Below are 24,839 nucleotides of genomic sequence, written 5' to 3' on the forward strand. Positions count from 1 at the left end.
CAGTTTTATTGAAGATTAGGACAAAAATGAGAAATTTTAAAATTTCCTGTTTAAAGGAACTTCCAGGTTTTCTAAAACGTTTGGAACAGTAAGTTCTTCAGTGTTAAGTGCAGCAATCCACAGTCTCCATCTTCTAGTGGGAGCTCGAGCCCTTCCACAGGTCAAGGGGCTGAAAGCACTGTTCTGAAGATCTGAGGCCACCTTTGCCCAGCCCAGGGGAGTCAAGGAGGGGGGACCCTGAAAGTCCTCTTAGTTATTTCTCATCGTGTTTCTCTCAACATTTCCTGTTGTGTTTGTTTCTTTGTATTAATAACTAAAACTCATTTGAGAGATACTTGAACCTTGTGTTTCCATACACATAGCAAGAACCGTAGTGGCTGTGGTGTGGGGCAGTCTCTTTCATGTTTCCATGTGTGGCTGTCACAGGGATTGCTTCAACGGGGCAGATTCAGAAAGCCCCAGTCCATCAAGGGTCCAGTTGCTCATGGAGCTCTTCTGAAGGTGGGACATGGTCGTGCTCAGGCTCCACTGGCAACAAGCAGCCAAAGGACTGCATGAGTTTATTTTGGAAAAGGCAGATTATCCCTTTCTTTCCTCTCCCTGCTTCTGGTCAGAGCTTCCAATCATCACTGGCTATGCCCATTAAAAATTTTTTTTACAGCACAAAAATAAAACCCAACCTCACAGACATCACTAAAGCCATCAAAGTGATTCCATTCCTGATAGCCTCAGTAGAAGGGTAAATTACTGTATTACACCTAGTCAGCTGTGCAGTGCTGCAGGAAGTGTGATTTTCAAAAACATCAAAGCCCTTTAGAAGCCTAAATCTAATTTTCAGCAATGGGTTGGGTTGCCAGGAAACTAAATTTCATTTAAGGGCTTCCTACTGCCTGATTTACTTGTGAAAATGATACTTGGGCTCCTAAAACACTTGAACGTTTTCTCTTGAAAATACCAGCCTGCTCTTTTTAATACACATATTTTAAACAACCTTGAAATATTGTCCACACTATAATGATCGTTGATATTTTCACTGTAAAGCAAATTCCCAAATAGAATTGATTTCTAAAATAATTTTCTAAAGGTTGTAATATTTTTCTCTTCTGTATTCATTTGGCTTGAATCTGTTTTGCAACATGTCACTTCTGTCCTCTTTTTGGGATTTAATTTAATTTAAGATTCAGAGAAATTTAATTCAACCTGACCTAACTTTCTAATCAGACTAGGTAGCATGGCTGTTGTATTTTGAATTACCCTCACTGGTGATCATTTTATGCTTTATCAAGTTGACAGTTAGTTTTGCCAGAATGTTCTTTTTAAATCCTTTATCCCAGGAGGCTTGCATATTTATGGTTAGATAAAAAGAAAGATCATTAATAGCTCCTTTCGGTGACTTTCGGGAATTAATTAAGCACTGGTTGTAGAATTGTTTATTACATTATGGAGTGAGATTCTTTGTGCTAGTTTGAGGGGTCATAAAATGAACCTTTAAAATGATCACTTGCAAGAATGATTAGAACCAGCTAGCAATTACTAGCCCTGAAAAGAGAGCTTGATAACATTGTGTGAGGATCTTTTTAGTCAGATATATATATAAACCTCCTATCCAGAAAACCATCTAAGCATTTTGCTAATTCCAGGACAAAAATAAACTGTTAGGGTATTTATCCCCTCAATACTTTACCATTTCTTTTTTCTAAGCAAATTAAAATCCAGGAGCATTTGCAGCAGTGTTTAGGGAATACCTGCTCATTAACAGAAGCTAATAATGTTCTTTTCTCCGGACCTGAATTATAGGGGATAAAAACTGACATCAGTTTAGTTTAGTTCCCTAAAAACAGTGAGAACCTGCCAATTCCTTTTTTCTGTCTTTTTTTTTTTTTTTAATGTATTTTTTCCAAAGCTTTATTTGCCCAAATGTCATTTAGAAACTGGGCTTGGAACATTATCTGTCTGCTGTTTTCCTGTGTGATCTTTTCCCTTGTTAGCTGTATAACTTACAAATAATAATACAGGAGAATAATACTTTGCACTCACTCTCTAACCACTAAAACCATCTCACTTCATTAGGAGATTTAATTTTAACCACACACGGTGAATAGGTATTGACTTTGGTGTCCCAGCTGGATGGCAGTTCAGTGACTGCATTCTGTTGAGCCATTGCTTTAAGGAGCCAGAGTATTCTTTACTTCCTCTCCTGGATTGTTGTTTAATGTTGCAGGCACCATCCTAATGGCTCCCTTCAGTTTCCCTCCAGAGAAGGCTACAGCGTGGTGGTGGCTGACATGAAATGATTCCTATGTATATTGTAACTTAGTAAAGTGTTTTGAGGCTGGAAGCAGACAGGCATGACATAAATCAATAATAACAGTAATAATCTGCTCCATGCTAGAAGAAAGATTCAAAGCTAAAGATACCTCACCCCAGCCAGTTTTAGGAAGGATGTGAAGCATCACTGTAATATTGAGAAGAAAACCCCCTGCCCTTGGCTCATCATGCCCTAAAGCCAAACTTCACATCCATCCTGCAAGTACTTAAAACCTGATTTAATTTTACATCTTTGAAAACACAAATCACTCTGTTCCCGCTAACATACAAAATAACTTGCCACAGTTTGAAGCTGGGGTGGACCTTCCGTTTCCACTGTCATATTGTTACTGCATGATGTAATTTTATCCTAGAGCTACACTACTGTAACTATCTAGATGCAAAAAATCCCAGCAGCAACATAATCCAGATAGGTACCACTCACCCCCTCGAAGCAGTCCCGCTACAGCCAAGTGCTAAATGCTTGTGGGGCTTTTAGGAACTGTTGTCCTTCACTAATTAGCCTTTCTAGGGTTCACATGTTCACACAACACACACACATTAAGAAAGCAGGGTTTTTAAAGAACAAAATTATATTTAATGTAAGTAGTTTTGTTGCACTTATTTTCAGTGCATTTTCAACCTGCTTATCAGTCTGATTTGACGGTGAATAAGCACAGATAAACCTTCTCTTATTGCATAATTATTTTTTTTTTCATCCATTTTCCAGCAGAAGTAGTCAAAATAATGCTGTGATCCTCAAGTATAGGATAAGAAAGAAAAACGGACAAAGTGCTGATCATTACCTACTGGAAAGGATCACCATGCAATGGAAAATCTCTGTTTATATTTAATTTACAATTTTTAAACAAACATCTATATTCCCTTTTGGAGAAAAAATGAAACAGCTTGTGTAACCAAAGTTAAGCTAATTTATTTAAGAGCCTGAAACTATTTATGTTTGAAGAGAGAGGAAGAAAGAAAAAAATCTGAGACATGTTTGATGTAGCAAACAGAGCTGATCTTCCCTCTGTTTGGATGTAGCTGTGGACATGGATGCCAAGTTATTTTCCAAATAGTGATACTAAGTTGTCTAGGCCACTTTAGCCCTTGTTACCTTATTTTTTAGTTTGTTATTTTAGCAGAATATTTCATGGTTTTTGGGCCTGCCCAGCTGCCTTCTAGGATTTCTGTTGGATGGAGGGAAGATTTTTTAATTTTCTATGTCAGTGTAGCTCTTAAAAAAAAAAAAAAAAACTAAAACAAAAAAACCCCCCTCAATTTAGATCAGGGAAGAAGAAATTATGTCTTGCTTAAATTTTGACAAAAAGTAGCTCCCTGCCTCCCTTCTTCCAAGGCAATTTGTGGTTCATTTCAGATTTTTTTGCATGAGAGTAATTAAAATTGTCTTTAAATCAGTGGTTCAGTCCTAGCTAGATGTGCAGTAGCCACAGTGTGTTGCTATCGCATGGCTGCATGGAATGGGTTGGCCATAGGCAAGTACCCTTTGGTGTTATCATTGGAAGACTCAACTAAAGGATGAACAGAATTGCCTTTTCATTAAGGGTCAGTGCCTGAGATCATGGGATGAGGAAACCTGCCAGGTTAGGCTTGTATGAGATATGTTCCGCAGCTCAAAAAAAAAAAATCTGTATTTCAGATTTTCAGTTGATACCTCACTGTGTCAATGGAAATTTTTCACTGAAAATTTCAGTGTGAAAAACCTCACAGATTTTACAAAAACTGTCTATAAATTTTGTGTGATTCTGCATGTTTTACTCTCAGGAGTAATCCTTTCACAAACAAATAACCATCATCTTGCATGGGCTTCTGCTTGTCCCTGTGAGCCCGCACAAACAGCATATACCATACGTTTTGTAATTATGCATTTGATTTGTCTATCAATAGTTGACTTACCATGCTTGATCAAGTTTGGAGCTGTTCCATAGCAGGCTTCCTGCAGTAACCCTTTTAGTACTGTACAGTGGGTTTGACTCCAGAGAGATTTGGCTAGTCTATAGATAGAGCTTACACAAAGACCTAAGTACATATACATATGTATGACATCTCCAGCTTTTTTTTCCTGCTTTGGTGACAACTAACTGTTCACTTATCAGAGTAGAGAACAGCAAACCTGTGCTTGCTTTGATTTCTAGAAGAACACTGGTTATTGAAATGGATGCTTGTAGAAGTGAATCTTAGATATGAAAATATGCTGCTTTAATATTAATACCTATGCATATTTCTAAAGTAGATGCTATGTCACTGCTTGATCCCATTCCAGTCTATAGTGGAATTAAGTAGCATTCTGCATTCAACTTCATCTTGAAACCCTTTTCAATTATTCGAAGTTTCTTTGTATATTTTGAAACTCATTCTTTCCTTTCCCAAAACAGTTCTTACCCCATGAAAAGGAAAGAGAATACATTTCTTTGTAAGACATTTGAATTTATCCTGCTGAATAGGTGTGGTCTGATATTTTTTACAGTAGTTCATTTATGGCATTTTATTAGGTCTCCTGGGCACTTTATTTGCACATTACATTTTGGTAGCTAACAGGACTGTGCAATTTGACTTCTATTTTTATGCCTAGCAAGTACAGAAATGTATAAATGTTAAAACAAACCTTTCTATTTCTAGCTCCTGTCAATGTCTGTAGTATGTGTTGGACTTAACATAAAATTTAAGAACTTCTCTTTTTTGAGTTTGCTATGTATTTAAAACCACCTTTGAACATGGATCACATATTAAGTGATGGTGTACTTAATAATGTAGTTGATCAGACACACCAGTTACTCAATTCAGTCATTCTTTCCTCCTGCTTTGTGTTTTATAAGGATTTTGAACAGCAGCTCAAGATGAATGGCTATGAGAATACCCAGACATGTGGGCTCTGGTTTTGTCTGCCTTTGTTGTCTAAGAAAAAAGACTTATCATGATGTTGCTGAATTTTAGACATTGCTTTACCTTTTACCTTTGTTTTGATTTACCAACATTAATAAGCGTTTTTTAAAATTATTTGTGTGTGGCTTAGCATTATAGCTTTTAGTTCATAGGTACATAGGAAAGGTGAATTCCTTACTGTTAGTGGCAGGACTGGAACTCAAGACCTTCAGATTTCATCTTGAAGGAGGTTCCCGATTTAGCAGATATTTTGATTCATGGGTGTGGAAAGGCCTCCTCACTGGAGAATTAAAACCAGAATGTGTTCAAAGGGATTGTGGCAAAGTTTCTCTGCTCAACACTTTGTCTTAAGTCTTCTCCGGTCCATCACGGACATTTTTTGGGCCATTTACAAGCCTAAAGGTTCTAAAACATGGTCAGCTTGCCTTTCCAGCCAAAACCTGATACTGTTCTCATAATTAGATCTGACCCACAGAAATTATAAAGGAACGTAAATTTGGAATCAGGCCTTTGGATCTGCTTCAAGCTCCTACCTCATGTATTGAGCATAAATTGCAGGGTTTAGTTTTCATGCATGAGTGCCCAATTAGTTCATGCATGAACACCCAATCAATTTATGCATGAGCGCCCATTTAATTTACTAATTAAACACCCAGCTGGTTCACACATGAGCACCCTATGAATTCATGTCTGAGCACCCAATGATTTCACAGGTGAGCACTGGCTTAGCTCATGCCCCAGTATTGTGTTGGGCATATACGGCAGATTTCAGTAGCCAGGGGCTACAGGTGGGGGAGGAGGTCAGGAGATGCCAGGTGCTGGTCACAACTGGCCCAGCCAGCAATAAATGTGATGGAAAACCTCACTGCTGAGTGTAACCCCATGGTGGAGACAAGGGAAGCTCGCAGTAGGAAAGGTGGGGGGTAGGTGTTTAACTTGAGTTGAGCCTGGAAAAGTCAGTAGAAAGATGTTCACTTAAATTTTTGTTTAATTGTTTATGTTTTCTTTCTTCTCACTCCAAATGAGTGATTAGACGTTTGTGTTATTTGGCATTAAATTAAATTAAGTAAAAATTTCCCAAATCAAGACCATTTCACCTGCAATACTTGGCTGCAGTGCTAGGGAAAGGTGAAAGCTCTTTAAGTTACTGTAGGGATTAGTTTATAAAGAAATAAAAGCCTTAAATATAATTAATTAACATCTATGCAGTTAAATCCCTCTAAAAATATATTACAGGAGAATCAAATGAAAAGCAGTGGAATCCCATTAAACAGATTACTTGATTTAGTGTTTGTGTATTTACTTTCTTTGTTAACAGCACTGTGCAGCATTCTGGTTTGTCTCGTACATTGTGATAGATTACTTTTCTGTTTGCATTTTCCCAACAGCTCATTATTAATTAGATTTTCATGTATTATGTTTTGGGAAGAAACTGAGCCTAACCTATGCATGCTTCACATAAATGAATAGTCCTTACCTTCATAAGCTTCCCCACTGGCTCTGGTTACACAGGTTACATGAGTAAAACATAGACTGGGAGTGGAAATCTGCAGAATTGGAGCCAAGCCAGGTATACCTTTCTAGGATGTGAAGCCTTTGCATAAGAACCCCATTTATTCTCCAATCCCTTTTCACAGTTCTAACACATATTTTCTCCCACTTTTCCTTCCACAACCAGAGTGGGATATGTTTGTCACTGCAGGGCTGAGATACAGATCTTGGCTGTTATTATAATCCACTGCAGCTTTGTAACCACTGGCTCACACTGGAAGGCAACATGCACCCACATGGCACGTTTTCTTAGTTATTACAAGTTAATAAGAAATGTCACTTCCATGAACAGAAAGGAAAAAAGTTCCTTCTTGTACTGGAATGGCTGACCTTACTACAAACTGATAAAGAATTGTAAATACTTAGAAAATGATAATTAAATACTTGAGAAAAAATGATCAATAATTTTTTTATTTTCTCTTGGTGAGAATTTTATTACAATGCAATAAAAATAGTATCTTATAAATCATTTATATAATATAGATTTGCTGTAATATGAAATAGTGAAACCATGATCAAGCAAAGATGTGTCTTTGGCACCCAGCCCCCTGTCATAATGCTTCCCATAAGCATCAAGACATAAAATAAGAGTATTCTGGCCTGGGTCAAAGGAACATCCAGAAACAGGGCCATGAGAAAGGTTATTTAACATCATCAGTTATTATTAGCAAGCATAACAGGTAAAGGAGCCCACAGCTGTTTGGGAGGAAGCTTAACTGCAAATAAAGTATTTGATTATTAAAAAAATTCTCTGAAACAAGTACCGTGAAGATTTATAGCCAGGGAAATTTCAAATGAAGATGTGCTCTCTAGGAAGAGTCTAGGAATGCTCTTCTTGGTACTGTTCTGACTGTTTTCCAATGAGAGGCCTTTAAATCTGCCCATAGCTCTTTCACACTACAACACAGCAGTGCTTTATTTACTTCAGGTGGACACAGTGCTGTTTGTTTGCATCTTTTTCATTCCTCTTCAGCCTTACTGACGTTTCTTCTGACCCAATGCAAAGAGCCTTGAATAAGTTTACAAATAAATTAAATAGTAGATAAGATCAAAAATAATGAACAGTAGTATTTAGCGCAGTTAGGAGCTCAGGTTCTAATTTAAATAGTACCTAAAAATCCTAGTACCAGGCCATGACTACACTATTACAACTTCTGTGTCTGCACACCAATATGTCTAAATCCCTTAGGCATTGTAGTAAATCCAAGTTAGAGTCCCTAAACAAGCAAACAAATGAAAAGTTCACCTGTCCCTTTTGTGGCTCATATCATATTGTCCCTGTCTACAATCTCATGGAGCAGAATGCAACCAATTCCAGCCGTTCTAAGTTAGTGTGCATTTATGGATGGATCATACCCTTCAGCAAAAAAACAAATCCATGGGAACAGACATAACCTCCTCAATGCCAAACATTTGTTTTTTCCCCAATGGAAGCACTATGCTGGGATCTCTGTCAGTACTCCCTACAGCTGGTATGACTTGTCTTTATCATTCTTCAGACAATTTCTAAACATGAGGGAAGCATGAACAGAGCCTGAACCCAAATCTGCAATACTGGGTTCCATTCTTAATTCAGGAGGAGCTGACCAAATAATGCAAACTGTGTTCTCCATCTGAGCTGGTGATGCTGTATCCACCAACAAACTAGTTCCTGCTTTTCATTAGTTTTCAATTCTCTTCACTTGTGTTATACTTCTAAATATTTATTTAGGTACTTTCATCCTGATTTTATCCACACAAACAGCGGTGTTCAATATCCTTAAATCAAGCTGCTAACATATTATGAGTGTAAATGTTTAAAATTATTTTGTAAAGATGAGCAGGCAGAAGATGGTGTGACGTGGTTTCTGGTGTTAGTGCTCTCTTTCAGTTCTCCATTTCAAAGGAAGCTACTGAACAATGCAATTATTGGCTTGGAGGCCCTTGGAAACACAAGCAAAGATCTCAGCGTCCTTCAACCTAGGGCCTGGACATGGGAAGGAAGGGAAGGAGAGAGAATATTTGCTGCTGAAGTCTGGGTTAAAAGCCATAGTGGTATAATGCTTTGCCCAAGGTCACAGCAAGTCAGTAGCAAATGCAAGAATAAAATCCAGAATCCCAGCTCAGTATGCTATTCTGTAGACCCCATCAACTTAACAAGGTAGCTCATGTCCCTTGGTCTAATTAATGAACTCGGCAATTCAGTGAGTAATTTAAGTGCAAGCAAAAACAAATGCCAAGAGAAGTGACAAATTCTACTGTGGCTCAGGCTATTTACCTAACTCAGGAGAAGGTGCTTTCCCGAATGAATCTACAATAGGGTCAGGAGGTGTTTTGTGCCTTCACTTTGTCTCTTGTCTTTCTGTCTGTCTGTCAATCTCTCTGATAAACTGTTTAAGGCTTGCTCAATATTACAGAAAGATAGCGAGTGGAAAAGAAACAGGTGAAAATAAACTTTTCCTTAAAAAAAAAAAAAAAAAAACCAAACCTTGGCCACAAGTAAGTTACATAACTTAAGCCAGTCTAAAATTATGTGCCAGCAATTTACATGAGTTTTATGTAACTGTTTATACTGCTGTTTATTTAAAAATTACTACTTATCTTGGCGACCGCAGCAACACATCGTGCATTTGCTAGCTCTGGAATACAGGGCACCTTCATTAAAACACATAGTCACCAATATATTAAACACACAAAAAAACCCTGCTCTGACATAACGTGAAGTGTCAGATGGAAAGCCGCAACAGCAAAGACATTCAGCGTTCACGACAAAGCAGCCCTTTGGCGTGTTCAGAACAGGACTGGAACATGCTCCATCCTTAATTCACCCAACAGCTTTCAGGTCCTTTACAGCACAGTTGGTACAGTCTACAAGACCAGCTCTTGTTCCTGGGCTCTTATAAAGGACCCTCTTCATCTTCAGGTTTTATACTTGAGCATTTTATATTCAGCTTTTGAGGTGCTGAGGTTAGCCAGCCTTTTGTTCTTTCTTAAAGCCCCAAGTACTTTCGAGTTCCACAAATGGTTGATATTTTTAGTTTGCTACCAGAGCAGTCTGTCCCAGCACACTCTCTCAGTAAGTAGGCAAAGATTTAGCAAAATCTTCATGAGGGATTGCTCGTGCACAAAGTTGCATAATTTTTAGATCCAGGTTAATCACAAGGATAAGACCATGGATGTGTAGCTTTGTACTGGTAGCAGAAAGAGCCATATATATCCCACATAGCCAGAAAGTGGGAGCAACACTGGCCTAATAAATGTAATATAGGTTACAGGAGTTTGTCCCTTGTTTGGGGGCCTTCTGAGTGAACAAGATGCTCTACCTCTCCTTATCTTCATTTTCCCATCCATAAGATAGGAACACTGGTATTCACATCCTTTTAGAGGTTTAAAACCCAGTGAATGAGTATAATAGAATATTTAGATGACCGTTATGGTAGAAAGCTGAAAGCTGGCAATGTGTAACAGGAGATAAAAACTTATGTGCTAAATGACTTACGTTCATTTGCATTTGTTTAAAACTATATCGTGTCATCCTCTTCTCACTTGAATCAGTAAAATAACGGGGGAAAAAAATTTAAGATCAAAAGTCAGCAACAAATTCCAAAATTTATTATGAGTTTCTTTATGACAGATATCATGAGTCAGAGAATGACATTCTGTCAAAAATAGCAATGCTCCAGTGTATCCTGTTGATATGTTTTCAGTACTGCTCTGAAACAAGGGGAAAAAGAAGGCATTATTCCAACACAGCTGTTCAAAAAATATTTATTTTTTCAGTTAACGGAAAATTTTATTGAAACAAGGGGGCAGGGTTTTTTCCAAATGTGAGGTTTTTAAATACATATATATGAAAATTGAATTCTGAGTAACTTTGTATACACCATGTTGCTAGGTAAGTGTCCTTTAAAAGAGTGGCTCTCAATCATAATGATTACCATAACCTGATTCACATGCTAATATCACATTCCTATGTTTTCAATTTCTCAGGGACCACAGGGTAAGTTAAAAAAATAAGTGTAAAATGCTGGCATTACTTGGCTGTGTAATGAGAAGCACAGCTGAACATCGGCCTAGCAGCAAGTGCAGACTCGACTGGTTGAGGGGATCAGAGGGGTACACAGTCCTCCTCAGTACCTTGTGAAAGGACCAGTGGACTCGGTGGCTCTATCTAACGAGTAGTTGTCCTTCAAGGGACTGGGAGATCACGGTGTCACCCAGCCCGTGGATGAGGCCTGCACGTGGGGTTTCACTAACAACATGAGTTGGGACAACAGTTTGCCCTAAAACGTCAGAGCAAAGCTGTGGTTTATTATTTCAAAACCCTCTTCCTCAGCTGTTCCTGTGATGGCTTTAAAGCCTTTTCTCCCCTTGGTACTTCAGCTTCCTTCTCTGAACTCAGTGGTCCTTGAGTATTCCTGAGAACAAACTGCCATGAAGTTGCTAGTCATAACACCAGTATCATGATGTTCCTGCTGTACACATGCTTGCAAATGTGTAGGATTGCAATCCTGTTTAGTTTAAGACAGTTAATTCCTCTTCAGGCAGTGTGTTAGGATCTCTAAATATTATGAGCACTTTTCTAATTGCCAGAATACAAGTGGAAGGGTTAAGGAGACCCACATCAAGAACAGGGCTGCAATGTTTATTTGTGTAAGCTACCCAAATTTAAATATGCCTCTGGAACTACCAGTTTATGTTTGGGCAGTCTCCAGTCCATAGAACAGCTCAATTTAGGAATTTGGGAAGCTCAAAAGCAGCTTAAAGCTGCTTATTTCACCCTTGGCTTTTGTTCTGTGCTGCCTGAAGTGCAACCTTACCACTGCCCCTCATGCTGAGAAGCACAGTCAGTCATGCCTGGGAATTTCAGTGAAGACAGGATTTGTTGGCAGAATCTGTCTTGAGTGACACTATCTTGGTTAACATGAATCTCTGAAAAGAAAAACGGTACCTGAAGTAACTGCAAGCCTGTTGATAACCTGTTCAGCAGTTCAAACAGGGCTTCTCCAATTTATCCTTCTGGAAAACAGATGCATCTAAGTTTGCAGTGTGTATACAGCATCCTCAGTGAGCTAATACAGTGGAGTTATAAACCTTGAAAATCGTGGTTTGCAATGGAAACTCTGACATGCCATCAAGTTCAATGGTACTTGTAAGTATTCCTATGATTAAGTTGTCAACAAAACCCTACAATACGGTACCATAACAGTCTCTACATTTTCATACAAATGTACAGAGATAGCTTCCACTAAAGGTGACAGTAATTAGGTATTTAAAACCTATGAAAAATTAGAAAAATATACAGTGAAAAAGTTCAAAGGCAATAACAAAAGTGATATCCTTTTCATTGCAGCAAATCCAAAAATGTTGCAGAACATGCTGTGCATTCACACACTGCAATCAGAGAAAAGGAGCAATTAGGAGAGAAAGGAAAAATGAGTAGTGCTATTGATACTTGGCTATTTTAGAAAAATGTGTTGGCAGTTAAATGTTGTATGTGCTGAGCAAAAAATTCTGTAAAGCCTTTTTTCTTTGAACATACCGGTGTGATACAGCCAGAAGATGAAAATTCCACATGCTGAAATTAAAATACCTATATCCTCTGATCTGTTCTAAATTACTGACTCCAGTACTAATAAATATGCAAATATTTTATGAATTTTAAAGGGGAAGCTTTGGGGTGAATTGTATACCTTGGAGTAAATCCACAATATTGATGGGATTCTCCCATGTCTATAGTAGAATAATTTAAGAGATTATTTTCACTATGCTTTTGATAGGTTTTCCTGGAAGATTGAAGGTACAAGTTACTAAATCCCAGAGGTATGGCTCCAGGATTAATCTCAACTTTAATCATGGTCCCTGTCATTAATAAAATATCATTTAAGAAAAAGAGCTTGTTTTCCTACCTGCAGCCATCAGTTCACCACTTGTATACATTCTTCTTTTAAAATAATCTAGTAGTTTTTCATGTTCTGTTTGATACTAATTTACATGTATATTAATTTTTGCAAGCAGTAAGAAAGAGTACTGACAGCAGGACTACTAACTTCACAGCCCCTTAAGGAGGAATAGGAGTCGTCCGTACAAGCTGACGGGAGCGCTTCGGTGAAGGTTCCCATTGCAGTTTAGGCTGCAGGGTGGGCTGGGAGGGATGTGTCAGCCCAGCACCACTTAATTCACTTCAAAAGTGGACACAACTCAGTAGGTCCTCGTGGAGCTCTGTAGTCTCAGTGACCACAGCACCATCTGGCTTGGGCAAGAGAGCCAGAACCCACTGAAACCAATGCAGAGACTCTAGTGGGTGTCACGCCTAGTGCGAGGAGGGTATTTCAATACAAATTGGCCAAGCTAGGTGATGAGAGTTTTGTGGAGCCAAAAGGACTCTGCCCATGCCTACCTATGCAGATCCAACTGCAAAACAATACTTTTTGTCGGTGTGAATGTATAAACTGCCAGATGACACTAGCAGGTCCAAATCCTCTACCTTCTCTTTTCCACTGCTTCTCTTTCTTTAAAAGGAAATTGTTTAAATGAGGGTAAATGTTGACTGAATGTAATTTGTATTGCAGTGTATTTTTAAGCATTCTTTCCTGAAAAGCTTTTGAGCAGTATTTTGCTTTTCTCTCTCATACACAGACATATAATTTAATTATTGTGTGAAGTTTTGCTAAACATTATTGTTAAACATAGCTTTTAGTATCCACATGGAATGAGAAACTGCTAGGAAACTGCTAGGAGAAAACTTAACCTCTGAGTGATTCAAGGACTTGAATTTCTTTGCTTGGACTGCTACCTGATTTGATTTTCTCCTGCTATTTGTTTCCTAGTGGAATGGAGCTCTTCAGAAGACTTTTCTCCTTTGGTTGGTGAAATAATTATGGATAATCTTCAGTCTTTGAGGTGCACGATCACAGGTCTCAGAACGGTAAGTGCCAAATGACTCATTTAGATCTTGATGCCCCCTGCTGCCCCAGTAATACAAAGACACTGAGAATTTGCATCCATGCCTGTTGATAGTAAGTGCAGAGTGCCTTTCTTCTAGCAACAACTTCCAGTCATTAAACGTCATATATCTGGTATCCATAATCCAAAAGTCACGAAGGAATAGACAGACAGCATGAACTGTTTTATAAGTTGTCATGCTTAGGGGAGATCAGGAAGGACTGGAGTGAAAGCTGCTCTTTTCTGGATCAGAGGATAATCTTAGTGCTGATCAAAGGCTCTTGAAAGATCTAGTCCTGTCTCTGATGACCAATAGCTAAATTAACAATTCTTCCTCTTCTACTTCTTCCAGGAACACACACATTGATGGCAATCGTTTTCATTTTTGTTATTTATTTTTCTATAAATATTTTACACTGATAAGAACCGGGTCAGCAATGGGGAAAATTGGTCAATATCCATAAGGATTCTTAAGCAGAATAATTCCGACTGTGTGTCTGAAAGTCTTTTTCCTCTAGGTTGTTCAGGACTATTTGTGCAAGCAAATTTTGATTCACAAAATACTTGCTGAAAATAAAGCTTGCCCACTGGAATCATCATCAGAGGGGGCCAATCCATCATCCAGTGAGCTGGAGCCTTACCGCTGAATTCGCTGCACACTGAATCAGGCCCACAAAGTTATAGCAGGCAGAAGTATGCATGACCCTTGGCCAGTGCCCCAAAAGATGGGCTCCCAAAATGAATTAACTTTTCAGAGTAAGCAATGGGCTCAATATAAAACCCTCTACATAGAATTAAAAAACAAACAAACGAACAAACAAACCCTGGGTTTTTCTAGCCTGTTATTTGAAGAAATCTTTGATTTGAAGCACACTGTCTTCCAGGGAGCTGAGCCACCATATGTATTTACTCTGTTTCTCATTTTCTAACAGAAAAACAGAGTAACTGTTCTTAAGTTAAAATCAAGCAAGCTTGCACAGTCATTTCCATAGGCTCATATTAAGAACAGTTCTTACTGTGTGTCTATACCCTCCAAAGTATATAACATATAAAGTTAGACTTTCCAAAGTGCTCTCTATCAACCCAGACTTATGCATCAAAATCCATGATAAAAGTCTGACTGATTTCAGTCACAGACAAACTAAGCTTTTTTCATCACTGTACTGGCAGGGAGACTGTTAAATACGACAGGAAAAAGGGGAGTCCCTATTCCCAAAGTCTGATCGTAAGAGTTCACAGGGTTTGGCTTTCGTAGAAGAGATTGTGGTTTGCCAGTTGGAATTGGTGTGTTCTGTAAAGCCTCAGCAGACCACCTGTCCCGAAATCTTTGTTCCATGTCTCAATCTGTTATGGTGCATCAGTTGATGCTGATGAAATCTATTTAATTTTTTCAAATAAATCATCTTTGGGAGTGACTACTTTCCAGTTATTACAGCCAAGATTTTGAGTCAAGTGATAGTTTTGATTCCAGTTGTTTCCATTTGCAGGGCCAGAGGTATTACGTTCATGTTTCAGCATACAACATGAGAGGATGGGGACCTCCACGCAAATCTACTCCTGAATATGCCTCTCCTTCAAGTAGGTTGAGTTTGTCTGCCCTCTTAATTTGATTAGTGATGTTGCTTTGTAAGAATTTCTCCCTCTTCAAAGAACAGAATAAGAGAAATATTCTGGAGTTCATGATTTAATTGCCATGTCATCTAGGAGTGAAATAAATAAATAAAACTCCTTCCACCCCTCAAAAATAATCAAAACAATCATATATGTATATTTATTTGTCTTATCTTTTATTCTTCTCCAGTCTGTTGACAGAACATTGTCACCAACACTTAAGAAAAATTAGAAATATTTTGACCTTCATTTTTCTTAATAGAGTTCTGCTGTATGGAACCTCATTTGTCAGTACATGAATGGATCAAAACCTGAATCTGAACTGCTAGAATCAGAACACTTACATGTATCATATGTAGTTTTGTATTCTGCCTTGTAGCAGATGTAGATCCCATTTACTGGACCATTCTTATAGCATCCCATATGTAAAATACTTTAGTGTGGACATGCATGTTGATGGGATCTAGCCCGTAAGCTCTAAAATATTCCAGACATGTGCAAAAGCCTTCCTTCCTTTTCAAACCTAGGACAGGTTTTCCCAGACTCCATTAGGACTATGATTTTTCATTTGTAATTTTTAATCTGTTATAATCACATTGTATTGTTAGTTGCTTTGCCAGACTTAATGTTCACTGCCAAACTGGCTCAGCATATCACAGCTTCTTTTATATTGATTAAAGCAGTAAATGGGAACTTTTCATTTTATTGCGTTAGCACTTGTTTTTATTAGGCTAATGTAGCAATTTAATAACCTTGCATACTAATGTGAGAAAATAAAGCAAGCTGTACCTACTCTCAGTAGTCATAATGGAGAGGGTTGGATAAAGGAAGATCTTGCACTACTATTGTCCCATTTTTCTTCAATTTTGCTCTTGTTTACCCCTGAGTAAAACCAGAACTAAGGTAAAGAAATATTCTGTTTGAGAACAAAAATGTCCTACAATCATGGGACAAAATTCTACTCTTGGCTATGTGGATACCTCACTACTACAGAGCTGTTTTCAATAACTTGGTGACATGCAACTACCTTGACTATATCCAGGTAGAACTACACAGGATTTGGCCCCAAAACTCAAAAATTTACATCAGCTGATAGACTCTTTTACAGTAGCTGCTAGTTATTCAGCTAAATATCCCCAAAGAATGGGATACTCCTGGCAAGATAGGTGGCATTTAAGACTATAGCTTTGTACTATATAAACTTTTGCTTTGACCATATTGCATCGTCTTCCTTGTGTATTTCTTGTTCACTGTTATTAACCTTCTGAAATCTTGACAATATGTGCCAGTTTCAGAACTCTGGGATGTAAGGGAAGTTTTCCTGCAGATTTTAGTGGTTCAACACAAAAACTATGCAGAGAATTAAGTTCATTTCCCATGTTTAGTGTCTCAGGGCTTCGGGGCTTTAGAGCAGCAGAAAGTCCTCGACTTGCTGGCATTAGGGCCATGTTGTCATGTGAAGCTGCTCAGAGCCCAGTGAGGTCCCTGCTTCCCCCAGGGAGAGCAGTGCCATCCACGGGAGCACTACTGAAGTGCCTGGGACAATCACTGCGGGATGTCTCTCTGAAAGGCAGCCAAGGTAACAAAAGGAGTCTATTGGATTTCCCTGTAGGGCAGCAGGAGCATCACTTCATATATAAGGTATTTTTTGTGAGTTTATGGCAAAGAGAAATGTTTCTTCATGGCTACATATGTGTTTTCTTTGTTGATGAACACAGAAGAATTAGGCAGACCAGCTCACTGTATATAGATACCTGGCAAGAATGTGGTATTTTCATTAAGTGATACATGCTTAAGCTTTTCAGCAAGTGAGAGCACCAGAACCTAAAGGTAAATTATTTCATTAAGTAATAGTAACATAAGAATTTTAGGTTGAGAAATAAGATGTTGTCTACCACTGCAATTACTGGGAGCAGAACTCCTTTATCCATGTGACTGCTTTCACCACCAATTTTGAAAACTAGCAGATTTGTGCTTGGCAAGAAGGCAGCAACCTGAAATTACACCAGTGTTGCATAACAAAATATGGCCGTAAGCTAAAAATTAAATATGAATACATTAATACTCTACAAAGTTGTCTGTAACGGCAGCCAGAAGAACATTTAAGGGAAATGAAAGCTTCAGGGCTTAATTCTGATCCATTCCAATCTCAGAGCATCAAAGGTTAGTGACATCCTTGGAGATGCACCCATGTAGCATGGCAGTGAATGCTTGCCACTGTCCTGCTTCCCCCACATACACAGTAGCAGCCTGGAAAGTGGTGGCCTGTGTTGTGCAGCTGGTCTGTGAAATCGTAGTAGACAGTAGACAGTAACATTTCTAGTCTTATTCATTAGCGTGTGAGTGATGGACAATGAGGGAAGCTGGTCTAATTTCCATGTCATTTTTAAGGTAGTCAGCAGTCTGGAGGCTCAAAAAGTTTGGAAACCACTGAAATAGAGAAATCATGAGGTTGTTCGAAACTCTACCAGTTTGATGACACCAAAGCACTTTGAGATTGGTGAGTTCCAGTTGGTTCCTCTTGGCTGCTCACAGGAGATCTAAGAACTGGCCTCCCCACACAGAGCTATAAATGCAGCTGGCCCTTGATCTCTGCAGTAGCGTAGGACATGCAGGATAGCCACTCTGCAGCTGTTACAACTGCCCACAGGCTATCAGGATAGCAAATGTCTTCTCTTTCCACCCTTTCATGGGGCTTACTCTAGCTGCTATACTAAATGGCAGCAAATACATATTTATATCCCTGGCATAGTGAGCCCATTGGAAGGAATGCTTGACTCCAAATTTGCACAAGAAACTGGCTCTGTATATTTAGTGAGTGAGCGAACTGTTTGTTGGTGGCTGTGAACACATACATGGCCTCTATGCCAGCAAGATGGAAGCACGTCTCCCTTGCAGACAGATCTCTAAATACTTTGATTCACCATTACTTTGAGTCAGGAAACTGGTGCGATACTTTTTTCTCATTATAATGAAAGTATGAAAACAGTCAAGTCTGGAATTAAAAAGCTCTGCTCCGATACACACAGTTTCATCTTCCTATTTGTGATGAGATTGCCTGTTTTTTAAAATCATGCCTGAGATTGTAGCTAGCAGCAAATGAGTGAAAACAAAGTCTTTCGTAGGTTGAAGGTATGTGGGACAGAAACCGCAGCTTCTTGCCTCACGAGTGCAGTGCTGAGCAGACCGTAGACTCTAGGGCAGGAATTGCCAGTGTTTGTTCAGGCCTCTGCTGGGAGCAGATTTTCAGAAGTGTTTTTACTCAGAGCATGTTCCTCTGGCTACAGAGCTAGCTCTGGATGTAGGAAGATGTTCATTCTCTGCTTTGCAGTCAGTTTTCTATATAACTGTGGGAGAGTCACTGTGGGAGAGTCACTGAGCCTCCTGGTGTCTCAACAGAAGGCACAAGGAGCGGTAGGGTGAGCTTAGTGAGGTACTGAGTGTCAGTACGGTACGGGCTGAGAGCAGCTCTGACACTACAGCAACAGAGGCCATTTATGTACTGAAGAGAAGTAGCCATTGTCTAGTCACTCACTACAGGAGCTTCTAAGAGCTAATTGTTCATAATCGTTACGATTAGTTACCTAGCTGGCAAAAGGCAATGGAAACTTACTGTAGAGGTAACAACAGCAGACTTAAAAACAACTGCCATTTTTTCCTGCAGTACCCAGATGTAAAACTCCTCTAAAGCTGAGAATATCAGAGGCAAGAAAATATTTTAAAACCTCCTGCTCCTTTGTGTTTCATTTCTGTTTATTTCCTTTGTTCAATAGACTGGAAAGACTGCAGTGGAAGAGAACCTCGGCACAGGGGACACACTGAGGCCCTGGAACATCTCCTTCAGCAGGTTCGAGCAGCTCATCAGCATTATAATTGCAGAGGTAAGGATAAATATCTATGTGGTAGGGCACCAGCTGAAGCCTCTGTGGCGCCTGTAATTTTAGCAGTTTTCTAACTAGGTCATACCTTCTCATTCATCAGGAAAAGAAAGATATTAATATTGGCCCATCTGGAATCACTTTAGCGCACTATCTTGCTCTTAACCCTTGAAATTAGTTGGATGAAAACATCTGAAAGCTAGAATGCACACAAGCACAGACACACCCTTTCTCTCTCTGTATCCTACACACCTATTGATTTGATTTTTTCCTACAAATAAGTTTCACACAGGATTCCACTAAAATGTTTCAAGGATCTCTCTCTTATTTTTTCATATAAAGAAATACTTTAGAGAGTTAACAACTGTTTTGGATCAAAAGAGAGGACTTGGCTGCCTCCAAATGGAAGACACAAAGTACTCTAGTGGATGCGATGCCAATCTATAATGAAAAATACTTGCACAATGTAGTGGGAAGATAAGATTGCTACATTTTCAAATAGAATGGATCAAAACTAGGAGAGAGTTCGAATCTTAGCCAGCTCTTTGCTCTTCATTCATGAGAAACAGACTGTGCCTTTAATAGCTCAAGAGCCAAGGCAACAGCTTGGCATTCTTTTTAAAGCATATATAAAAACTCCTGTTCTATATGGGTTGTTGAAAAGTACTATTTATTTTCTTAAAATAAACTCCTAACTGGAATAATTCTTCATTGCAAAGGAACTTACTTTAAACTGAAAAGTTGAACTACCGTGAAGTTTTCATTTTTCTTCACCTAGTATGACTGTTATGTCAAGCTGCATCAATTGATTTAAAATCATAGAAATACTTAGGGGCAAAATCATCTGGCTGAAACGTAAAGATGCAAATGTGCAAATATGTCACTCTCACAATGATCCACAGTCTGCCACAACCCATTGTAACCATAGCAACTTAAACTACTCAGCTATGTTGCTTGGAAAGGGAAAGGAGTTACTGCACGTAAATGTTGTTTCTCTAATTAAAATTCATACAAGCGTTATCACTTGCAGGTGGTCTTGGTACTGAAACTACAGATGATGTATTCGATATTTTACATAGATTTTTTCATGCTATTAAGAATTCTTTTATCCATGGTACAGCTTTTTTCTTTCTGAAGTTATTGCATATCTCAGGTCTTTCAGGCCACCTTCCTGGTCAACAGGGAATAAGTGATGGAACATCTGAAAATATTCTTAGTATAAATTGTTTTACTGACATACCAGCCCAGAACAGAAGCAGTTATAAACAACATGCAGAAAATCCCTCCTTTTGAGAATCTTACACCAGTGCCTGGTTCTTAGAAAATTCCACTGCTCCAGAAACTAACCCCAGTCTCAAAGCAAAGCACAGACAACTCTGTTCTTCATTTCCTAACTGCTTTTCCTTAAATAATAAATAACAACAATATAGAAAATCTGTTTAGCTCAGAACATTTTCTTGCATGTCTGAAAGAGGATGTGGGAGCTTACATGTGGCAGTACTGCACTGTGGAGTCAGCTTGAGCAACACCCATGCCTCCAACCAAATAAAAATCTCATAATTGCTTGTAATGCTAGCATTACACAGTAGTACATTTTGGATAAATCAGGATTGTAACGTAACAGGAGAGCCTGTGGAACTTGCCTTAAATATATGACTGATGTCAATCCCTTGTATTTCAGTAATTTGGTAAACAACCAAGGCAAAGAGTTTGCAGAAAAAGTGAGTTATGACATCACTTTGACTCTGAAATTTGTTCCTGGTATTTATCAACCTCAGTGAAATTTGAGGAGTTTGATCAAGGATCTCAGATAAGCTACTGTATATGACTGAAAAGCCCAAATAATGGCTTTCACGGCATATAATACAGAGACTGAGTTAGATTCTTAATTTATGTAAATTAGCATGATTCGATTGACATGGATAGAAGTCAGCATGGATATGCTGTTAAACTGAGGACCTGCGCAGGCTTTTATCCATTCTTTACCATGCTTCTCTTTCATAATATCATAGAAGGGTTTGGGTCGGAAGGGACCTTAAAGATCATCAAGTCCCAACTCCCTGACCCGGGCAGGGACACCTTCCCCCAGCCCAGGTTGCCCAAAGCCCCGTCCAACCTGGCCTTGAACCCTGCCAGGGAGGGGGCAGCCACAGCTTCTCTGGGCAACCTGTGCCAGGGCCTCCCCCCCCTCACAGGGAGGAATTGCTTCCTTAGATCTAATCTAAATCTACCCTTTTTCAATTTAAAGCCATTACCCCTTGTTCTATCACTACATGCCCTTGTGAAAAGTCCCTCCCCACCTTTCCTGCAGCCCCTTTAAGTACTGGAAGGCCACTGTAAGGTCTCCCTGGAGCCTTCTCTTCTCAGAGCCCAACTCTCTCAGCCTGTCCTCACAGGGGAGATGCTCCAGCCCCCTCATCATCCTCGTGGCCTCCTCTGGACCCATTCCAACATGTCTGTCTTACACTGGGGGCCCCAGAGCTGAATGCAGAGCTTGCACTGGGGTCTCACAAGAGTGGAGTAGAGGGGAAGAATCCCCTCCCTCAACCTCCTGGCCACACCTCTTTTGATGCAGCCCATGGTACAGTGGGCTTTCTGGGCTGCGAGCACACACTGCCAGGTCACCCTGAGCGTCCTGGCAACCAACACCCCCAAGTCCTTCTCCACAGGGCTGCTCTCAATCCATTCTCCACCCAGCCTGTATCTGTGCTTGGGATTGCCCCAAACCACGTGCAGAACCTTGCACTTGGCCTTGTTGGAACTTCATAAGGTTCACTCTTCTTTGATTATACATTAATACTATAATCTCGGTTTTCCTCATTTGTTTTAGAGATGTCAGTAAATGGCTGGACACTGTTTGGAGAGTGTCCTTGAATATGCTTACAACCACTGATTTTCTGTGGTTTATAAATGAGAGCAGAATCAAGCTCTGCATGAATTAAAGCTAGATGAAGACAGAGACAGGACTCAAACCTGGGGTCCTGCCACCTTGGCTTTTCACTGATTCCTCTGTGGGATATCGCACTCATGCTGCTCAGCCTGGCTGAAGGAGAGCAGAGGATGAGTGCAAGGGTGGTGGAAAAAAACTGAAGGATAATCGATCTAAAAGGTCTGAGATTATTTGGATAACAAAGGCAAAAACTTCAGAATACAGAGGAGCCAGAAGAGTAAGGCTGTGTGCTATGCACCAGCGTGAGCTGGGAGGGTTAAATTGCCCAGATTCCAGGCAGATCTCTTCCCCAAGTCTGCTCCTTCAGGCTTTGCACTGCAGCCTGCCTTTTGCCCTGTGCTTTGCATTGCAGGGGCTGAAGAAAACAAGCTTACAAAATTACCAGGAAGAATACATTGGAATGTACAGTGAGTTTAAGAGCTTTTGGAATTAGATCAGCTGTTGCTTTTGAACCTGCTCTGTGATATGATGAAATCTCCTAGGGAATTACTTAGGAAGCTTTGCTTTCATATGCTTAATCTTCTGGAAAACCCTGATGATTACAAACAACAGTTATCCATTTGTCTTCATAATACCATGCTACAGACTATCACAACTGAGTTACTACTTCAAATGTATTTTTAAAGTATTTTTTTTCTTGTAGATCATTCTTTCTAAACAATTCTGAGAGAATTTAAGTAATTGTGTGATGCTTCATTAAGAAAGGAAGCCAACTCTTCAGCTCACCAGATATTTTCTTTCTGAAATTTGGTTGAAATGTATTTTACTAGACAAGGCAGAGGTGAAATAAAAACTTTCTAATTGTAATTTGATTCACAAGCAGAACACAACGTTTTATTGCATTTAACAAAGAGAAGGATCTCTGATTTCACAGGGAATTTGCAATGTTTTGATTATAATTATTGGTAAGAATATACAAAAACAGGCTTGCGAAACAAGCCACAGTTCAGGTAGGAAATTTAAGAAGTTACAATTTCAGCTGTTGAGCCTGACTTTGTAATCCAGAGTATACCACCCAGTAATATGACTATCATGCCAGTAGCTTCTTCACGAGGTACAGAATTTTCTTTTGAAAGACATCTCACCTTGAGGTGTGGTAATACAGAATCCATCGTGTTCTCAAGCTATTGAGGTGTCTGGCCACTACTTATGCCTCTAACTTCTCCATGCACATTATCACAGTGTCAATTGTTTGTACTGCTAAAAATGTGCAGCTTTAAACTGAGTTTGAATTTGTCTGGAAGTTTCCAGATATTTCATGTGTTTTCATAAGGTTGCACAACTAGTGAAAACTCTAAACCCCATTATATGCCCTCCATTAGGATTTCAGTGGGATCTAGCTCATCTTGTGCTGATTTACTTCCTTATTCAGGGTCACCCTACATAATATTTAGCTGTTCTGCAGGCTGTCTGATTTGTGGGGCTAAGATCTCAGATAATTTTGCACTGAGGTAATTCCATTTACTTCACATCTGCCCCACTTGAGGAGAGGCACCCGCTTGTCTAGTGATAGGACAAAGAATTCCAGATGATCTTCCTCCTCAGAGAAATGGCACGGCATAGCAGACATTCCTCTACAGCAGAGACCCCAGATGCACACTAGCAGCCGAGTATGCAACTTTGCTCTTATTCTTCCACAATGGACTTGTGTTGTTTTTAAGTATCTGTTGTATTTAAGTGAACTGCAAAGGAACATTTATATACCTTTGTAGTTAATTGTATATTTCAATCCAGGGTTGAATGCTTCTGATCTAAACCTAATCACCAGAAACTCTCTAATTTCAGCCACTAATTGTTCACTCCTGTTTTTCTATTAAAAGAGCTTACAGCTCTATTGCTGTATCATTTATTAACATAAACTTATTTTGTTGTAACTGGTGTTCTTCTATAAAGGTTACTCTATGTTATTTATTAGTTAATTAAATAACAGACAAAGTTCCATTTCCTGTAGATCCAAATTATCCTCGAATCTCAGCTCCACGTTTTTTGGCTTCTAGACACACTATACTGTAAAACAAAAGCAAATAGCAATATAAAAGAGTTTAGAATCTCCATCTAGTTTTACATTGTTTCTTTTGCTGTTGGCTTCTGCAAAGCTGTGGACTAAACCCAAACCACTGAAAAGCCCAATAACATATATTTCACTTGTAATGTGCCCTCCTGTTTTAATGCTGCAGTCTCTGAGTGTTTGAAATAGAACTATGTTGCTTTCCCTTCAGCAATTTCCTCCTTCGTTCCCTCCATCCTTAATATAGAAGAAAATAAAAATCGCATAATTAGAATGAAATTTATATTCCAAAATTGTCTTAACCTTGGAAGACGGAAGCAGTAAGACAGGAGTTTTCATGCAACATTTGGTTTACATTATTATGATATACTGAAAAAGTTCACAGTAAAATAAAAATTATCTTAGGAGATAGGAATAGAAAAACAATTTTTTTTTTTGTAAAGGAAAGGAATATAAAGATCAATTGCATCCAAGGAGTAGTCAGGGGTTTGGATGAGTCTGTTAAAACTAAACTGAACAGCACATTGGAGAATATGCCATAGAGAACAAGTTTCCACTGGAAAGACAATGGATTTGATGATCTAATATGTCTCATACATCTGAACGGTATGATTTCACCTCTAATAGAACCTTGTTCTCTTTGTACTTGCTGTTCAGCAGAGTGGTAATTATTTCTAACAATGTGTCTTCTTTCTGTGGTTTTCAA

General features: G+C 39.0%; 1 protein-coding gene across 1 annotated transcript in view; it reads left to right on the top strand.

Annotated features, from left to right (window-relative positions):
- ANKFN1 (ankyrin repeat and fibronectin type III domain containing 1) overlaps positions 1-24,839 on the top strand; it is a 63,029-nt gene that overhangs the window by 14,514 nt on the left and 23,676 nt on the right. The window contains exons 5-7 of the mRNA XM_026861086.1: positions 13,572-13,669; positions 15,174-15,264; positions 19,071-19,178. Of these exons, the coding sequence (XP_026716887.1) occupies positions 13,572-13,669; positions 15,174-15,264; positions 19,071-19,178 (297 nt within the window). The remainder of the gene's footprint in view (positions 1-13,571; positions 13,670-15,173; positions 15,265-19,070; positions 19,179-24,839) is intronic.

This window comes from Athene cunicularia, assembly GCF_003259725.1.
Source record: "Athene cunicularia isolate RWA chromosome 18 unlocalized genomic scaffold, athCun1 chr18_part1, whole genome shotgun sequence".
NCBI lineage: Eukaryota > Metazoa > Chordata > Aves > Strigiformes > Strigidae > Athene > Athene cunicularia.